Here is a 19,931-nt window from a genome sequence, read left to right on the forward strand (position 1 = left end):
GCCTGGAAATTGCCTGATTCACCTGGCATGTTTTTGGGGTCATTTTGGCTTTTGGCATGATGGCCTAGAAAACGCAAAATGCAAAAGTTAGGCCATCATCTCAAAATGACTTAGAAATGTCTTGACATGATCCTGGTGTGCTTTCTGGGGCATTTTGACATGGTGGCCTAACTTTTTCAAAATGGAATTTCTAGGCCACCAATTTTTTTTCCGCTCAGAAACTGCCTGATATTCATTAGGTGCGTTTTTTGAGCCATTTTTACATGGTGGCCTAACTTTTTCACGTTGAGTTTTCTAGGCCACAACGTTAAAATGACCTAAAACTGGCTTGACATGACCCCTAGTGTGATTCTAGGCCATTTTGACATGGTGGCCGAGAAAACTTGCAAAAGTTAGGCCATCATGTTGGAATGCCCTGGAAATCATACCGAATGACTATGAGACCAATACTAGGTCATTTCAACATGGTGACCTAACTTTTGTGAGTTCAGTTTTCTAGGCCACCAACTTTTTCGCCTAGAAATAACCTCAGATTCAATTGGTATGCTTTCCGAGCCATTTCAGCATGGTGGTCTAACTTTTTCATTTTGAGATTTCTAGGCCACTGTGGTAAAATTACCTAGAAATGGCCTAACATGACCTTGTTGAGTTTTCTAGGTCATTTTGAAGAGATGGCCTAACTTTTTCAAAATTTGGTTTTCTAGGCCACCACTTCGACATGACCGTAACTCGCTTGAAAACTATTCAAATTCAGTGAAAGTACCACCAAAAGACTTGTTACAGTAGGAGAAACATTTTTGACCTACTTAAGTTTCGGTGGCCTAGTTTTGGTTTTCTAGGCCACCAACTAGAAATGGCTATAACTCGCTTCAAAGTCAAGATTTTCGAGGTTTAAAAACGTTATCAGGAATTGTGGAATCGTTTGGTATATAATACGGTGGCCTATCTTTTTCAAACTTTAGTTTTCTAGGCCACCAGTTCAAAATGGCCGTAACTCTCATGAAAATCGTTCAAATTAAGTGAAAATACCACCAAACGACTTGTCAGGGTATGAGAAACATGTTAGACCTACTTAACTTTCGGTGGCCTAGTTTTGGTTTTCTAGGCCACCAGGCACAAATGGCTTCTAGTTGAGATTTTTGAGATTTGAAAAAAACCATTATAATCCTCGTCTCCTAAAAATGGCGTGTTCTCTAGGCCATTTTAACATGGTGACCGAACTTTTGCAAGTTGAGTTTTCTAGGCCACCACGTTAAAATGGCCTAGAAAACACGCTTCGAGCATGCTAGACTAATTTGTGGTAACTTTAACGTGATGGCCTAGAAAACCCGAATTGCGAAAAAGTTAGGCCATCACCTAGAAGTCGAAATGACCTACATTTTGGGCCGATTTTGAGACGTTTTGGCGCTTTTTCGTTTTTAAGCCTCAAATGGCTCGAAAATGTCTCAAAACCGGTTTAAAATAGCCTGAAATTCGGCTAAAAACGTCCAAATTGGCTCTGCAAACGATTTCTAGACCATTTCCAAGCCATTTTTCTCATTTTTCGACTCAAAAAATCGATTTTTCCACTCATTTTCCACTATTTTCTCACCTCAGTGTCACTCATTCTGACTTGTGTCCCAATTCTCGACTGAATTCCAATCGTCAAATCGTCCTTATAGATATCCGATAGCTGGGAGCGAAGAACGTAGCTGTATTTGTGATTGTCCACCGTTTCGACCATATTTCGAAGCGACTGAAAATATCAATTTTTATGCTGAGCAATCTAAAAAATGAGCAAAAAAAAACGGTGAAATTTGAAGATTTTCGGGTCAAAATTGGGCAATTTCTTCAATTTTTCGAGCCTAAAAATCTAGATTTTTTGAAAATTTTCTGGCTAAAAATCATCAAAAATTTTGATTCAAAATCGATGAAAATTGAATCTTTTAAGCTGAAAAAAAATCAATTTCCAAGTCGAAAATCTTGAATTTTAGGCTCCAAATCTCAAAAAATGAGCAAAAATCGGTGGTTTTGGGGTCAAAAACAATCAGAAATGCAATTTTAAGCTCGAAAAATTCACGAATTTTGACTCAATTTTTGCTAATTTATGGCTGAAAATGAGCTCAAAAATCTCGATTTTGGACTGAAAATTAGCAAAAAAACGGTGAAAATTGAAGATTTTGNAGGTAAAAAANATTCAGAATTTTTCATTTTTCAGCTTTCTTCCATTTTTTTAGCTCAATGATCGTCCATTGTGAGCTGAAAATCTCGAATTTTGGCTCAATTTTCTCCAATTTTGGCTCAATTTTCTCCATTTTCGGCCTATTTCTAGTCATTTTCACCTGCTGAAGGTATCTCTGATGCTGTTCAATGGTCTCTTCCTCCTTATTCAACTGCTCAATTTCCATTTTCAACTGGTCCATTCTCTCTTCCTCCTCCGTCGTTGCCATCTGTCGTTTTCCGTCTTTTACGTTCAACATGAAGTCGCCGCCTCTGCAAAAAATGGATTTTTTGAGATTTTGCAGGGGAAAAACGGGGTTTTTCGGGTAATTTTTGGCCAAAATGACCCATTTTAATGGTTTTTGAGTTGAAAATTCATGTTTTGGGCTCTAAAAATGCGATTTTCAATCAATTTCAGCCCATTTTCAGCTCCTTACTTCCACTGAATCATATTTTTGCTTCGTTTCTCTATCAATCCGATACCTTCCAGAACGTTTGTGATATCGTAAATTCGTCGTTTTTGTCGTACATTGAGAGCTTCGGCTGCCTGTAAAGCGATTTTTGGCGGGAAATTTGAATTTTTAAGTGATTTTTGACGCATTCTTAGCCTAAACCCCCTCTTACCGTATTCAAATCACACCGTCCGTACGGTGAGTACTGAATCATTTTGATAAATCGTTTTGCGAGAAGACCCAGCGACTTATCGGCACGAGTACCCATTTGGGTTGGTCCAAGTCTTCATCCTCGTCGAAATCTGCAAAAATCGATATTTTTGGAGGTTTTTAGCTGGAAAAACTGTAAAAAATGGACTTTTTTAGGTGTGGACACCTTTAAAAAACGAATTTTCAGATAAAAATTTTTTTGTCAACATTTTGGGGTTTTCATTGAATTCTGGACCAAAAATCAAGGTTTTAGCATCATAATCTGACTTCTGAGCAGCAAAATAAGCTGAAATTGGCTTTAAAATCAGTTCTTCCAGGTGAAAACAGCTGAAAATTCAAAAAATTCATTTTTTTTCAAATTTCAATTTCCCAAAGTCTCCGATTTCTCACCAAAATCAAAATCAATCTCATTCTCCAATCCGAGCAACAAATTGTTCTTGATCACCGTTTCTTTCGTCATTTGCAGAGCTTTTTGCAGATGCATTGTCGATCGGCTTCGATAGTCGAAATCGTCCATTGGCTCGAAGTTATCGTCCATTATTGCCTGAAAATTCGTGATTTTTGCGATTTTTCAGTCTAGAAACCAAGAAAAATGAGGGAAAATGGTCGGAAATGAAGGAAATTGGAGTTGCAAAAAAGTCGATAGATTTTTTTTTGAATTGCGCTCGCTGCGGAGAGAGTGTGTCAAGTGGAGAGACGCAGATGAAAGTCGAGTGCAGGAGAGCGCGATTGCTTGGGGTGAATGGCGGGAAGCGCGAGAATTTGAAACCGAAAAAAAGAACTTTGGCAAAAAAGGTTCAAAAACATGTTTAACTCCGAGTTTTCGAGCCGTAAAAAATTTATCAAGGTCATTCTGAAATCTAGAAAAAATTTGTAAATAAAATGAAAGTTCTCCAGTGCAGTAAAACCGCTCAAAATACATTTTTTAGTCTGGTGGCCTACAAAACCGAAACTCGGCCAGCATGTCACGATTAGTTTAAAGCTATTTATTCAGAGAAAATTGCATATGTACAATATAATACAACCCGATACAAAAAAATTTTTCTAACATTTTTTTTCTAAAAAAATTAATTTTTAGTCCCAATTAATACATAATCTGAGAAGCAAAATACTCAAATTTTCAATCAATTATCAACGACTTCTGTGAAATGCGACTTGACAGTTCCCAATCCCAATAGCTCTTTGGAGATTTTCTGGATTTCGAATTTTTTGACTTTTCCAGAAATTGTTAGTGGAAATTCGGATTCTTTCTTGATTAGGACGTATTTGGGGACCTTGTAGTGAGCCATCTGGAACAAATTAATTAGAAAAAATTTAAAAAAATTAAAAAAACATTTTTTTTTGAAATTTTTTTTCAAATTTTCCAGAAAAAATTCCAGAACTCACTCCATGTTTGCAGTCTTGGATAATTTTCTCCGGCGTAATTTTTCCTTCATCCTCCACACGAAGACGTACCCATGCGCAGATATTCTCACCGTAACGGTCATCTGGAACACCGACGACCTGAAAACAAGGAAATTTCAGATTTTTGGAAAAATAATTTTCAAAAAAAGAATGTCATGATTATACTCATTTTGTTGGCCTTGTTTTTCTGAGTCTAAAAACCTAAAATCCATAAAATTTGAGTCGAAATGAGCTGAGATAAGGTGGATTTTTGTAAAAAATGAACTTTGGATTTTTTGAAAAATTTCAATAAAATATTACTTTGCCAACCGATTTTTGTGGTTTTTGGCTTAAAATTTCTGGAATTTTTTGAATTTTGAATATATTTATGCATCTAAAATGTTTAGGAAAAATTTCCAGTCATTTTAAGCCAAAAATCACGAAAATCGGTTGAAAACAAACCGAGTTATATATTTTAGCCCATAACTTTCTTAATTTTCATCCGATTTTTATGATTTCAAGCTTGAAATGTCTGAAAATTTTCAAGTTTCCGAATGAACGTATTTTTCAAATTGTTTGTTAAAAAATTCCAGACATTTTAAGCCAAAAAACCAAGAAATCGGTTGGAAATGGACCAAGTTATGGAGTTTTACCTATAACTTGGCTCATTTTCAACCGATTTTCTTGATTTTTTGCTTTAAACGTTTGGATTTGTTCACATTTTCAAATAAGATATTTGGCAAAACCACAGAAAAGTTTTTTTGAGACATTTCGAACTCAAAATTAAGAAAACCGGGTAAAAATGGACCAAGTTACGACTTTATGAAAATTATTCAAATCTTCATAACTTTCTTCATTTTTAACCTTTCATGATCTTAGGCTCAAAATGTCTGTCATTTTTTTGAATCCTCAATAACCAATTTTAGAAAGGTTCAGAAAAAAATTACTGACATTTTCAGCCAAAAATCGTGAAAATCGGTTCAAATTGAGCCAAGTTATGGGATTTTGACCATAATTTGGCTGATTTCAAACCGATTTTCGTCGTGTTTGACTCAAAATAGTTGGTTTTATATACGTTTCGAAATACATTTCATTCACAAAAATTTGGGAAAAATTTCCACACATTTTAAGCCAAAAATCATGAAAATCGTTTCAATTTGAGATTTTGGGATTTTGACCATAACTTGGCTGATTTTCATCCTATATTCATGATTTCAGGCGTAAAATGTCTGGAATTTTTTGAATTTTAAATATTTATGCATTTTAAGTGTTTAGGAAACATTTTCAGACATTTTGAGCCAAAAAACATAGAAATCGGTTCGAAATGGACCAAGTTATGGAGTTTCGTTCATAACTTTCTTAATCTTCAACCGATTTTCATGGTTTTTGGCTTTAAAAGATTGGATTTGTTCACAAAATTTCAAAAAAGATATTTCACAAAACCAGAGAAAAATTTTTTCGAGTCATTTCGAGCTCAAAATCAAGAGAATCGGGTGAAAATGGACCAAGTTACGACTTTATGAAATGTTTCAAATCTTCATAACTTTCTTCATTTTCAACCGTTTTTTATGATTTTAGGCTCAAAGTGTCTGGAATCTCTCCCTCAACTTTTATGAAATACTTTCAATGTGAAACTTACATGAGCATCAGCGACATAATCCAATTTATGTAGGAACTGCTCAACTTCAGTTGGATACACATTCTCTCCTCCTTTCACAATCATATCCCTAGTTCTTCCGACAATATTGATAGTCCCATCCTCGTTCATCACAGCTGTATCTCCTGATTTGTACCATCTGTCTCTAGTGATCGCCAGATTCGTCTTATCCTGATCCGCCCAGTATCCCAACATTGTCGAGTATCCGCGGGACCATAATTCTCCTTTTGCACCTGTTGGAACTGGAACACCGTACTCATCGACTATGGCAATTTCTTGATGTGGCATCACGGATCCAACTGATTTGATACGTTCGAATGGGTCGACGTGCAGTTCCGACATTGTCACCAGGGGACTTCTGAAAATCAAATGTTCGAAAAATTGCGCGTTTTTATTATCGTCAACTTTAAGTTCATATTTCTCGCTTTCAGTGGGAGATATTAAAAAATTGTCAACTGACAAAACGTTTATCATAATATCAACTATATTTTATCAGTTGATCACTGTTTGATATCTCTCATAGGAACCGGGATAATTGAGCTCAAACCTGACGGTACCGCATTTGCACATTGTAGCTCGTTTGCTCTTTCTGTCAACTTTGATCTAATTTATCTTGATTCTCGTAAGAGATATCAAAAAGTTTACAACTAATAAATTTTTTATCATATTATCAGCTATATTTTATCAGTTGACAGTATTTCAATATCTGTTACAGTAATCGAGATAAATTGCGCCAAACTTGACAGTGCCGCTTTCCACAGTCGAGCGAGTTTGCAGCAGGTTAACTTTGACTCCATTTATCTCAGCTCCTGTGAGAGGTATCTAAAAGTGGTTAACTAACAAAATTTTTATCATAATATCAGCTATATTTTATCAGTTGACAGAGTTTTGATATCTGTTACAGTAACCGAGAAAATATGATTTGTACCAAAGTTTGATTTGAGCAAAAGTGAGTCAAATTGGAGAGGAAATTTTCAAGTACCCGTAACTTGCCTAGTTTTTGACCAATCTCAATAAATTATAGCTCCAAATGTTTGGTATTTTTTCAAATTAAAAAAATAATAATTTCTGAAAACTCTCAAATAAAAAATCCTGACATTTTAAGCCAAAAATAATGAATTTTTCCAAAACTTCGAGCTTTCATAACTTTGCTCATTTTTGCCCAATTTTTATAATTTTTGGCTCAAAATCTCACGAAAAAAATTCCTTACGTTTCAGTAGATCCATAAATGACAGCAAAGTCAGTCATCCTCATTTCCTTGACCATTTTCTCACAAAGCGCCAACGGACACGGAGCCCCTCCAATGACTCCACCACGGAGCGATGAAATATCGTATTTTTTGATAAGGGGACTCTTCAAAACATCGATAAACATTGTTGGTGTTCCAAACATTGTAGTGCATTTCTCATTTTGAATCGCTTCGAAAATATCTGGGACATGGTAGGACTTCGAGGGGAAAATGACAGTTTGTCCGTGATTGACTGCATTTATCACACCAACTGCGCAACCGAAACAATGATATAGGGGATTTGGAATACAGATACGGTGGTCGTCACGGTCCCAACCAAGACGGATTCCTGAAATTAGAAATTGGATCATTTTAATCTAAAAATCGTTGAATTCGGATAAAAATTCCATAACTTGGTTCATTTTCCATCGATTTTCCTGATTTTTGGATTAAAATTTCTGGAAGGTTTTTCCAAAACTCTGAAAAAAAAATTATATTCAAAATTCCCGAACATTCCAGACATTTTAAGCTAAAAATCATTAAAAACAAATAAAAATGAAGAAAGTTACTGGAAAAATTCCACAACTTGCCTCAAATTGAACCGATTTTCATGATTTTTGGCTTGAAATGTCTGAATTTTTTTTTCACGGAGTTTTAAAAATATTTTCATCTAAAACCTTAAAGAATTTCAAACATTTCAAGCTAAAATTCATAAAAATCGGATATATATGAAGAAAGTTATGAAGATTTGAAAATTTCATAAAATCGTAACTCGGCTCATTTCCATTGGATTTTCATGATATTTGGCTTGAAATGTCTGAATTTTTTTGAATTTTGATTTAAAATGTTTTTTAAAACTCTAAGAGCAAATTCCAGGGAATTTGAGCCAAAAGTGTTGTAAATCGGATGAAAATGAAGATAATTACGAAGGAGATTGTAACTTGGTTAGTTTTCAACTGACTTCCATGATTTTTGACTTAAAATGATTGAAATTTTGTTCGCGGGATTTTGAAAATAGTGTCATCTAAAAACTTGAAAATATTCAAATTTTTTAAAGCTAAAAATCTTGAAAATCGGGCCAAAATGAAGAAAGTTATGAGGATCTGAAAATTTCATACATCGCAACTTGGCTAGTTTTCAGCCGATTTTTATGATTTTTAGCTTAAAATGTCTGGAAATTGATTTTGCTAATTTCTCAAATACGTTTATCAAAAAGTGGCTAAAATTCCAGAGTGTTTGACCTAGAAATCATGAAAATCGAATGAAAAGTAGTCGAGTTATGGTCAAAGTACCATAACTTGGTTCATCTTCCACCGATTTCCAATATTTTTGGTTCAAAACGTCTGGAAATTTCATAGCTATGATCATTGAAAAATTGGAAAATTTCCAGACACTTCAAGCTAAGAATCATAAGAATCGGATGAAAATGAAGAAAGTTATGGGAAAACTCCATAATTTGATTCATTTTTAACCAATTTTTAATGTTTTTTTACTTAAAATGTCTGGAATTTTTTCCGGAAAAGTTTGAAAATATTTTCATCCGAATATTTCAAGAATTTCATACATTTTAAGCAAAAAATATAAAAAATCGATTGAAAATTAGCCAACTTACACCTTTTCCAAAATTTCAAACCCTCATAAATAGGCAAATTTTCAACCGATTTTGATGATTTCTGAACCAAAATTTAGCCAATTTTCTCAAAATTTTAACAATTAGAAACGCACCAGCAAAATAGGCATTATTATTCAATCCAAAATGAGTCAAAGTGGCTCCTTTTGGATGTCCAGTTGTTCCAGAAGTGAATTGCATGTTCACTGGCTCATCTGGTCTCAACTTTCGGTCCATTTCCTCCAATTTGGCTCTTTCTTCAGTTCCAGCAGCATTCATTAGGTCCGAATAAACCCATGCACCATGTACTGGAACATCATCTCCAAACAAGACAATATGACGGAGTTCTGGGATATCATGAGACTTGATATGACCCACTCCTGGCTTTCCACGACGCATTTCTGGCATTGCCTGAAAAGTTTTTGATGGATTTTTTGGTAGATTTGAATTTGGCGGGTCTTGAGGATTCAAAAAATATAGATTTCATGAAAATTGAACCAGTATTAATTTTCGAAATTTTCAAAAGTTTGTAACTTTGTTCATTTTTACCCAATTTGAATGATATTTAGCTTGAAATGCAGAACATTTTTCGAGTTTACTGAAATGTAAATTTCAAATTGATAGGAAACGAAATTCTACCAAAAAAACTTATTTGAACCCCGCAATATGCCAAAAATTACAAAAAAAATTTTCCGAAACATATAAAGCATCAAAACTTTTTTCATTTTCAGCCAATTTGAAGAATCTTTATCTAGAAATGCTGAAAATTTTTTGAATTTCTCAAAAATATAAATTTCGTCAATATTGGGAAATTCATCTCAACTGAAATGAAAATTCATCTCCACTGAAATGTGCTAAAAATCAAAAAAAAAAAAATTCTGTCAAAAATTAAAAACTTCATAACTTGGTTCATTTTTAACCGACTTTTATGTTTTTTAGCTTAAAATGTTGGAAATTTTCTGAACTTGACAAAAATATAAGTTTTCTACAATATTGCATCAATATTTCTTTATGAAAGTTTACCTCAATTGAAATATGCTGAAAATTCCAAAAAAAAAGTTTATTTCGAAAAATTTAAAGCTTCATAACTTTTTCAATTTTCAACAGATTTGAGTGATTTTTAGCTTGAAATGTTGGAAATTTGATCTATTTCCAAAAGATTAACATTTTTCGATGCTATAACCCAATTAGAGTCCCTCAAACCCACCTCAATCAAAGTGTGCACATAATTGCTGTGCTTATGTCTCTTTGGTGCGAACAAAACCTTCATTCCAGTTTTTCTCATGACGAAACGAAGTTCTTCATGAAGATAATGTGGATTTACGTTGACTTGAATCACTCCGGCAAATGCACAGGCATACTGTAGAACCACCCATTCATAGTAGTTCGGTCCCCATACTCCAACACGATCTCCCTTCTCAAGACCCAGTGTGTACAGGGAGGCGGCCATTTGACGGACCTGGAAATAGTAAAATTGTAGAATAAGTGATATTATTAGAAATTTGGAAAATTCTTAAAATTTTGAGCGAAAAATAATAGAAATCGGAGGAAAACGAAGAAAATTACGAAGTTTTGAAAACTTCCTGAAACTGTAACTTGGTTTGTTTTGAACCGATCTTTATGATCTTTGGCTTAAAATGTCTGGAATTGTCTCCAAAATTTTTTGAATACACTCAAAAAATTTTTTGAGAACAAATTCCAAACATTTCAAGCTAAAAATCACAAAAATCAAATAAAAATTAAGGAAGTTATAGTCCAAAATCCATAATTCAGTTCATTTTCAACCGATTTTTATGATTTTTGGCTTGAAATGACTGTAATTCTTTCCACAATTTGGGAATAGTTCCAGACATTTTGAGCTGAAAATCACAAAAATCGAATGAAAATTGAGAAAGTTATGAAAGTTTGAAAATTTCATGAAATCGTAACTTTGTTTATTTTCAACCGATTTTTCTGATTTTTGACTTAAAATATCTCGAATTTTTTTTGCAACATTTTGTAAATACGTTCAAAAAAATCAAACAAAAATTCCAGTCATTTCAAGCCTGAAACCATGGAAGTCGGTTGAAAATGAAGCAAGTTATGAGCGAAATTTGATAACTCCGTTCATTTTCAACCAATTTTCATGATTTTTGTCTTAAAATGTTTAGCAAAAAATGACTCACATCATGATAAAACTCCTCATAAGTCTTTCTCAATGGATACTTCAAAAAAGCACAGAATTCCTTGTCTGGAACTCTTTCAGTCGTATTACGAAGCGTTTGTCCGAGTGTTTCGTTTCTCAATGGAATATTTGAAGTTCCATGGATATATGAATTTGTGTGTTGACGATGAACAGATGGATGAGTCAAATGGTGAGAATCCGTGGTTGGAATTGAAGACGTGGATGGATGAGGATGACTACTGGTGAGCACATGAGCCAGACGGCGGGACATTTGAAAGGGACGCATTTCTCTGAAAAATTTCAAGAATTTTGAGAAATTTGAGCTCATATGAGATAAGTAATAAAAGTAATAAAAATACTGTAAATTCAATGAATTTCAAGTTTTAAAAAATTTGATTTCGAAAAAAAAATTTTTTTCAAAAATTGTTCATATTTATACTCATTCGAACCGGCTTAACTTGCAGATTTTGAAATTTTAAGTTTCAAAAAATTTGGATAAAAATTACAAAAGTTAGAGAAGAATTTCTCCGGCTAGCTCCAACTCCAGAGGCTCAGTCAAGTCAGTGAAGACTCTACACTTCACTGGCTCTCCTTTTATACCCATCTCATTATAATTCCGCCCTAAGCCCCTCCCACTTTATGCCCCGCCCCTCTTTTGTTGAATTGATCGTTCGTTCAATGTGTCTCTCTCTCTCACGTGTCCTCCACAGAGGGAAAAGCGACAAACAACTGGGAGGGAAGGGGGTGTCAAAGAACGATCAACACAAAGAGAAAATCTACCGTATCTTGGCTGGAAATCGCTCAATTTTTATGAAATCTATATTTTCAGAATCAGCAAGAAATGGGCTTCAAAATGAAAATAAATACAGTACCGGTAAATGAGATATACAAAAACTGACTTGTCAGTTGATTTTAAGCCAAGCCATTTCTACTTTCTAAAAAAACCGGTGACTTTCAGGAATTGGCAAATAGCTCATAAGAAATTCCGTGAATGCAAAGTGTTTAATATACCGTAAAACCTGTAATAGAAGGGCCCTCCAACTTCCAACTTTGAGCCCATAAATCTCGATTCCTATGAAAGATATCAACAAGTGATCAACTGATAAATTTTGTTTATCATGATATCACCAATATTTTATTAGTTGAAACGTTTTTGATATCTCCTACAGTAACCGAGATAAATGGGCTCAAAGTTGACAGTGTGGGGGCCCTTGTATTACAGGTTTTACGGTATGTCTGTTTTACATCCTTTGTTATTTTCAAAGTGATCCGAAACTTGACAGCCAAGCTCCAGAGTTTCTTAGCAACGTTACAAAAAAGTGGTTAACTTTTAAATTTTTGAATACGGGTCCTAAAACTACAGTAATCTTTATCAAATCAAAACGGAAAAAAAATGAATTCGACAACTACAGTAATCCTGTTTTATTCAATTTTGAACAGTTACCGTAATCACTCTTATGGACGGCAACCCAAACCGGCAACTTCGAGTCCATACATCTTATTTCTGGTGAAAGATATTAAAAAATGTTAAGCAGGCGAAATGTGTCTCATCACATCACCAATATTTTATCAGCTTGCACATTTTCGATATATTTCACAGGAACCGAGATAACTAACAAGCTCAAAGTTGACGGTTTGGGTGGTTCTCTATTGAGGTGTTTACTGGGCTCTTTTCTAGTTTAGAGGTCCCAAAAAAATTTAGAGGTCCGAAAAAAAATTAGAGGTCCCAAAATAAAATAGAGGTCCCAAAAAAATAGAGGTCCCAAAATAAAATAGAGGTCCCAAAAAAAATTAGAGGTCCCAAAAAAGTTTAGAGGTCCCAAGAAAAAATAGAGGTCCAAAATACGAAAAACGCGCAGATGTTGGAATAATGTACTAGTATTTGAACTGTGCGAGTAGTTTGAGTTTTAGGGTCTTATAGGATGACATGACTACTCCTAACAATTTTAGCTCCAATTCTCTCGCATCGAACCCCATTTACATATGAGGAAAATTTGGGCAATACAGTAATCACTCCGTGATTATGCTGTTTCTCAGGCTTAGATAATTGTCAGAAAATATGCATTCCTAAGCCTATTAGAAGTATAAAATATATCATCAACAATTATTTTGCTATAAGACCTCAAAACTTTAAATTCTTACACAATTCAAATGTTAGTACATATTCCGGTATTTGTGCATTTTTAAGTTTTGGACCACTATTTTTTCTTGGGACCTCTAAACTTTTTTGGGACCTCTAATTTTTTTTAGGACCTCTATTCTTTTTTGGGACCTCTAAACTAGAAAAGAGCCGTTTACGGTATCTCGGTCCCTAGCAATAATACAAAAAAGTGCTGAAAAAAGTATAAAATTGAATTCCACTCATTTTACTAGTTAACCAATTTTCAGTGACTCTCCAATTTAACGAGATTTTGAAATCTGATTTCAAAAAAAAATCTGAAAAAAAGCATGAAAACCTTCTATGGTAAAATCTGAAACGCATTGAAAAACAATTTTTGAACCATTTCTTCGAACAAAGACACCAAAGAATATTCGCCTTCTCTTTTCTTAGTACACCCGAAAACGTTTCAAAGAACGATCAACATGTGAGAAGGGGAGAATGAAAGCGATTAGAAATTGATGGTGGTGTTGAGCAGAGAACACGTTGGGGAATTCATTGGTCAGATGGAGGAGAAGAGGAGGTCACATGTGTGTATATTTGTTTGTAGAAAAGCAACAAAAAAAAATGTGATAGTGCTTTGGATTGGTACCAAAAATATTTAGTGTAAATAGTTCAGAAAACAAGAAAATTGTATTTTTTTTGCAAAAAAAAAAGAGTCAACAGTTTTTTGGTCCATTTTTTGTTTTTTTTTCAAAGCTTATTTGAATTTACAGGATTTTTCTCGATATTCGGAATTTTCAGATTTCTATATTCGTGAAAAACTGGAATCCTGAATTTTAAAGGAGGCCAGACACGAAAGTCTACGGAGTTTTCTTGGAGCGAGAGTATGTATTCTGACGGAAAATCGTGCGATTGCGACCAATGCGCGCTACTTGACGAGCATTTATTTTTTAGAATACACTAGATTTCTTCACTGTTTTGCAATTACTCCCGACTTTTTCCAGTTATTCGGCCATTCTAGGATGTCGCCGCATGAAAAAAGAAAAAAAAAACGAAAACGCACAAATGGGAATCGAACCCGCGACGCGCGACTGATAGACAAGCGCGCTCACCTTTACACCACATAGCGCTTGTCGGCTTATGTCTCTAAAACGATTATGAAACGAGGAGTGGGCGCCGCTTGGAAGAACGGACGCGTTATAGCTCGTACAGTAACATTGAGTCATGGTTTTGTGTTCATTGTTATTTTCTGACTGTACTGTTGCATATATAAAAAAAATAGAATTTTGAAATTTTTCATGTCTGGCCTCCTTTAAAACACTTCCAAAAAGATTCTTTCTCAAAAACGTGGTTTTAAGATTTTCAAGGAAAACACTGTAAACTGAAAAAATGATGACTTATGATTTTTCGATGTTGCCCCACAGACATCTCTTATTACTTTGTTATTATTTTTCAAGTTTTTTTTTTGAAAATCAGCTGTTTGAAAAATATTGGTTTCAAGTTTCAAAGGCTGAACATTTTCCGACAAAAATAACAGACGTCATGGATCAAAAAACTTTCCTTTTTTCATTTTTGAACTCTTTGGATATCTAAAAATCGTATAGAGCAAACTTTTCTCTCATTATGTGATATTAGAAATTTCAAGATTTTGATTTTCAGATTTCCCATCCTTAAAGTTGTAATTATCAGAAAGAATCATCGGAAACGAACCATTTTAAGCCGAGTTATAGCCTATTTTGTTGCAGAAAGAGGCAGACAGTTTGGGTGTCTCGCTGTCTGCGCTCTCCTCGTTCCCCCACTCTCTCTCCCCGAAATCTTGAAAAAGGCGTTATTAATCTCAAAATAGGCCTGTTTTCATGAAATTTTGGCTGTCCGATGTTACATTTTGCGTCAAACTATTTTCTACAAAGTTCAACCTTTGCAGAGATTCCAAAGTTACACAAATTATACCTTTCTTAGTTTGGAAACTTTAAATTCCACTGATTTCCCATATTATCCAAAAAAAAATCATCGGAAACGGACCATTTCAAGCCGAGTTGTAGCTTATTTTATTCAAAAGAGACGCAGACAGTTAGAGTGTCTCGCTGTCTGCGCCCTCCTTGTTTCCACCACTGTATCGCCCTGAAATCTTTAAAGAAGCGTAACTAGGCTCAAAATAGCCCGATTTTTATAACATTTTGACTGTTTCATTTGAAAATTTTAGCTGAGTCTACCTATAAAACAAAATATTTTTTTTTAGGTGGGGGGACATGAAAAAAAGAATATTCTCGAAATTTCGTTCAAAGATGCCCCTCGAGGAGTTGAACTTGTGAGGGCGATGATTGAGGGTGCGGCGCCGCTACCGACTGAGCCACGCGGGCAAAGAGAAAGCGCACGCCCGTTTGCATACATAAAGGCGAGGACGACAGCTGTACGCAGAGTGGCATTAAGCGTTGTACACCGTCACGGTAGAATGCATACTCTAGCTACAAAAAAACTACGAAAAATCTCCTGTCCCCCCACCTTTAAGTGCCTCCAAGCCATTTGTCGCGGCAGCAGAGGTTCTACTGCACGACCTCAAATCCAACAATACTAGAGCACATCTAGAATGACACAAATAGTCTAATGACACAAATATTTGGCGTGATCACTTCCTTATCACCATATCAGATCTAGAGCATAATCGTGGATATGCCGAGGAGATGCTATAAAAGGAAGCAGAATCGCCAGTATGAGGAGACATCTGAATCAAAGGAACAACCCCAACGGATCTCTCCAACGATGGATTCCCTGATGCGAGGATCCAATTGCTGACGCTCGCGGATGAGCCAATCTACCGATGCCACACCCCTTCTGCAACCTCCTCATCAAGCCAAGGATGGTTCACCCCTCTGCTCCTATAAACGGAAACTCCTGTCGCTGGTCATCGTCTCCTGGCAAACTCCCCAAATGCTGATGCTATGAAGAACCCTAATCAGAGCCCTAACCCAGTTAAATAAATAGTTGTTGAATAACTAATGTTCCTATCCTTGTACTTTCGCTTCGACACAGGCTCACCTTAAAACATTACTTAAAACATTTAAGAAAGTACAATTTTTCAGTATCAAAATGAAATTTTTTTTGAAAAATGTGTTCGGAACATTTTGAAGATTTCCACAAAGACCGAAAACAAAAACAAAAACAAACAAAGGAGAGAGGAATCGAACCCAACCCTAGTCAGTTACCGTTCTCCCTCTTCACCGCTACACCACCAGTCGCTGCTTTCAAATAGTTCCACAATGCATATAAGAAAGGGGGAGATCTGGCCCTTAAAATATTCGAATTTCAGCCAAATTTCAAATTCGATTTTCTCGGATCTGGAATGTCCGCAGCAAAATCTGAATATATATTTGAAAATGTCTCATTCTCAGCTTTCGAATGATATAGGCCTCATATCAAAGTCCCATACCCCAGTTACAACCTTCCCTAGTAAGTGTCGGAACACCATTTTTCCTTCCTGATCTCTGCTTCTAGATCTGTGATCTTGTTATCACCACGAACTTTGTGATAAAAAGATCACAAATCAAAATTCACCTTCTTCCTGACCTATTCATTGCTAATCTTTCGACTGTATTCATCAATTCAACGGGACAGACAGACATATGCAAATGAACCAAAAAAAGCAACAAAAAAGGAAGGTGATCGACTAAATTTTGCAGGCTAAACTGGAATTGAAAAAAGGAAAAATCTGAAAATTGGAAAAAAAGTGTAAATTAAATTTCAGAATTTTCAGAACATTTTTTTACGGGTTTCTAGATTTTCAGAATTTTTCAAAATTTCAGTGCTTTCAAATTATTTTTCAGGGGTTTCAGAATTTTCAGACCGATTTTCATGATATCTTACAAATTTCAGAATGTGTACGAATTTCAGCATTTTCAATCAATTTTTCGTGGTTTTAGTATTTTTCCAGGCGCACTTTCATGGATTTTTGATTCTTTATGATTTTCAGACAAATTTGCAGATGCGGTGATTTTTTGAATTTCAGAATTCCCGCAATTTTATTAAATTTTAGGAATTTTTAGAATTTTTTAATGTATTCTAATGGAGTTCTATGTTTCATATTATTTTTTAAAAATCAATTTCAGAATATGGAATTTCGGGTTTTCAGACAGATTTTACAGATTTTCTTGGATTTCTGAATTCTCTGGATTCTTTTATTTCTGAAATTTAACATTTTTCACGAATTCCAGAACTTTCCCAAATTTCAGAATTTTCAGACAAATTTTTCAGATTTTCCTGAATGTGTTGAAATTCTAAATTTTCAGATAGATTTCATCCCGGCCTCCATAAGCTGAAAATTTGCGTCTGAAATTTTTACCGTGTTTCGACCTCCTTCGCTTTGATGCGCCTTTCAGGGTGAGAGAGTGCAAGGAAAGGGGAGAGCGCAGACAGCGAGACACTCTAGCTGTCTGCGTCTCTCTGGAACAAAATAGGTTGTAACTCGGCTCAAAATGGTCCGTTTCCGATGATTCTTTTTGTAAAATTGCTAGAAAAAGATATGAAATAAGAGGATTTCAAAAAATATTATGTTTTATAAATTTGAATCCAGGTTTTAGCAAATTTTTTAAAAATTTGTTAGGATAGCTTATTATACAGTACTGGCCAAAAAGGTATTCGCAAATAGTTTTTCGAGCATAACTTTTCTGAAACTTCCCGGATCAATCTGATATTTTAAGACAAAGTTTAAAACGGTAAAAAAAAACTGATTCAACAACAAGAATAGTCAAAATTTCAAAAAATTGAAAAAAAATCGAAAAATTCATGAAAATTGCAAAAAACCGGTAAATGGAACTTTGACTTCTGAGATCTAGGATAGACCGGTAAACGAAAAATAACAATAGAAAATGAATAAAATAGCTTTAGTACTTCGTTGGGAAGCCTTTGGCGTCGATTACCGCCTGACATCTTCTTGGCATCGAGTCGAGAAGGGTGTCGATGACAGACATCGGGATGGCCTGCCAGACATCTTGGAGTTGGTCGAACTTCTGGTTGGCATTCGAGGCACGGATCCCTCTAAGCTGTCTCTCGACATGCTCCCAGAGGTGTTCGATCGGATTCAAGTCCGGAGATTGACTTGGCCAGTACAGAAGATCCACGTGGCGGCGTCGGAACCACTCCTTGATGTGCTTCGAGGTGTGCTTCGGGTCGTTATCCTGTTGGAAAACGAACGCCCGGCCCACAGTAGACCGTGCCCAGGGTCTCATTGTGTTCTCCAAGATGTCTTCATACACAAAGCGATCCATGATGCCCGTAATTCTTCTCAGCGGGCCGATTGAAGTCCCAGAGAAGCAGCCCCAGACCATCACCGATCCACCTCCATGCTTGACGGTTTGGAGCTGGTAGCTGGGATCGAACCGACATCCAACCGGACGGCGAATCCACTTGATACCGTCAGTACCGAACAGATTGAACTTGGATTCGTCGCTGAACACGTGATTAGCCCAATCCTGACGTCCCCAGTGGAGATGAGCTCTGGCCCATGCTACGCGGGCGATTCTGTTCTTCTTGCTGATCGATGGTTTCTTAGCTGGCCGTCGTGCATGGAGTCCAGCATCTTGAAGACGTCTTCTGACGGTTCTCAGGGATGGTGTGACTTCATTTGGAGTCTTCACGACCATCTGAATGTCCGTAGAACTCCTCTGGGGATCCTCTCTTGAAACTCGGACGATGTTCCGATCCATGTTCTTCGACGTGATACCGGTCTTCCAGGCGATTTTCGCTCCACCAAGGCTCCCTAAACATTTTTTTCCATAACTATACTATTTTTGAATATTACCTCATCCCGAAACTGCTTCAAGATCTTCTCGATGGCACGTTTAGTAACATTGAACTGCTGCGCCAAGAGGTCCTTGGAACATCCACTTCTGAAGCCGATGACTTTACGGATGTCCTGAGAGATGTTTTTTTTTCCGAGGGGTCTGGCCATGTCTGTAAACAGTTTTAAATACATAGGAGCCAAAACCAACATTCTTAGAAACCATAATATCCAAAAATATAAAAATATGAAAAAAGTGAAAAAACGAAAAAATTGAAAAAATTGAAAAAAAACAAAAAATTTCTGAAAATGATGCAATTTCCTTGTACGCAATTTGTCGTCACCGTGTACGACATGCACAGTAAAATTTTCAGAACGATCCCTTAAGTTTCAGCAAAGTTACTCTCAAAAAATCGTTTGCGAATACCTTTTTGGCCAGTACTGTAGATTACTAGAGTGATTTCTTTTAAAATTTCATACATAGTAGTGAAAACTTCATAAAAATCGGACTATTCTGAGCCCAGTTATGCTTATTTCAAGATTTCGGGACGAGAGAGTAGGAGAAACGTGGAGGGCTCGGACAGCGAGAGACTCTAGCTGTCTGCGTTTCTCTGGAACAAAATAGGTTGTAACTCGGCTTAAAATGGTCCGTTTTCGATGATTCTTTTTGTAAAATTGTTAGAAAAAAATGTGAAATAAGTGGAATCTAAAGTTTCAAATTTACAAATGGTTGACCTGGTTTTGGCAAGTTTTTTGAAACCTTTGCTAGGATAGCTTGTTTAATAGAGTGATTTCCCTTAAAATTTCATACATAACAGTAAAAATTTCTTAAAAATCGGACTATTTTGAGCCTAGTTACGCTTCTTTGAAGATTTCAGGGTGAGAGAGTAGGAGAAGCGTGGAGGGCGCAGACAGCGAGATTCTCTAACTGTCTGCTTCTCTCAAAACGTAAAATGAGCTGTAACTCGGCTAAAAATGGTCCATTTTCAAGCATTCTTTTGTGGAATTATTAGAAAATTATGAGAAATACGTAAAATTACAAAAATTTAAAATTTCAAAAAAAAAAGTTCTGATCTTCAAAATGTAGGAAACGTTTTGAAGATTGAACTGTGTATAACAAATTTTTTCGGCATCTAATATTTTTCATGGACCTA

General features: G+C 35.6%; 3 protein-coding genes across 3 annotated transcripts in view; all 3 read right to left on the minus strand.

The window, feature by feature from the left end:
- Cbr-efl-1 overlaps window positions 1-2,919 on the minus strand; it is a gene marked incomplete at both ends in the record, with an annotated part of 4,905 nt that extends 1,986 nt beyond the window's left edge. The window contains 4 exons of the mRNA XM_002638344.1: window positions 1,592-1,735; window positions 2,322-2,472; window positions 2,637-2,746; window positions 2,824-2,919. Coding sequence (XP_002638390.1) covers window positions 1,592-1,735; window positions 2,322-2,472; window positions 2,637-2,746; window positions 2,824-2,919 — 501 coding nt within the window. The remainder of the gene's footprint in view (window positions 1-1,591; window positions 1,736-2,321; window positions 2,473-2,636; window positions 2,747-2,823) is intronic.
- A 246-nt stretch (window positions 2,920-3,165) lies between these two features.
- CBG18598 lies at window positions 3,166-3,399 on the minus strand (the record flags this gene model as incomplete). The annotated part of the gene is made up of 2 exons (XM_002638343.1): window positions 3,166-3,188; window positions 3,252-3,399. The coding sequence occupies 2 exons, from the start codon at window positions 3,397-3,399 to the stop codon at window positions 3,166-3,168; spliced, it is 171 nt and encodes a 56-aa protein (XP_002638389.1).
- A 586-nt stretch (window positions 3,400-3,985) lies between these two features.
- Cbr-acs-2 lies at window positions 3,986-11,189 on the minus strand (the record flags this gene model as incomplete). The annotated part of the gene is made up of 7 exons (XM_002638342.1): window positions 3,986-4,150; window positions 4,248-4,364; window positions 5,884-6,259; window positions 7,113-7,479; window positions 8,856-9,150; window positions 9,947-10,198; window positions 10,905-11,189. 7 exons carry the CDS (start codon window positions 11,187-11,189, stop codon window positions 3,986-3,988), a joined length of 1,857 nt encoding a protein of 618 aa, XP_002638388.1.
- Between the last annotated feature and the right edge of the window lie 8,742 nt (window positions 11,190-19,931).

This window comes from Caenorhabditis briggsae (genome assembly GCF_000004555.2).
Source record: "Caenorhabditis briggsae complete genome, chrV, whole genome shotgun sequence".
NCBI lineage: Eukaryota > Metazoa > Nematoda > Chromadorea > Rhabditida > Rhabditidae > Caenorhabditis > Caenorhabditis briggsae.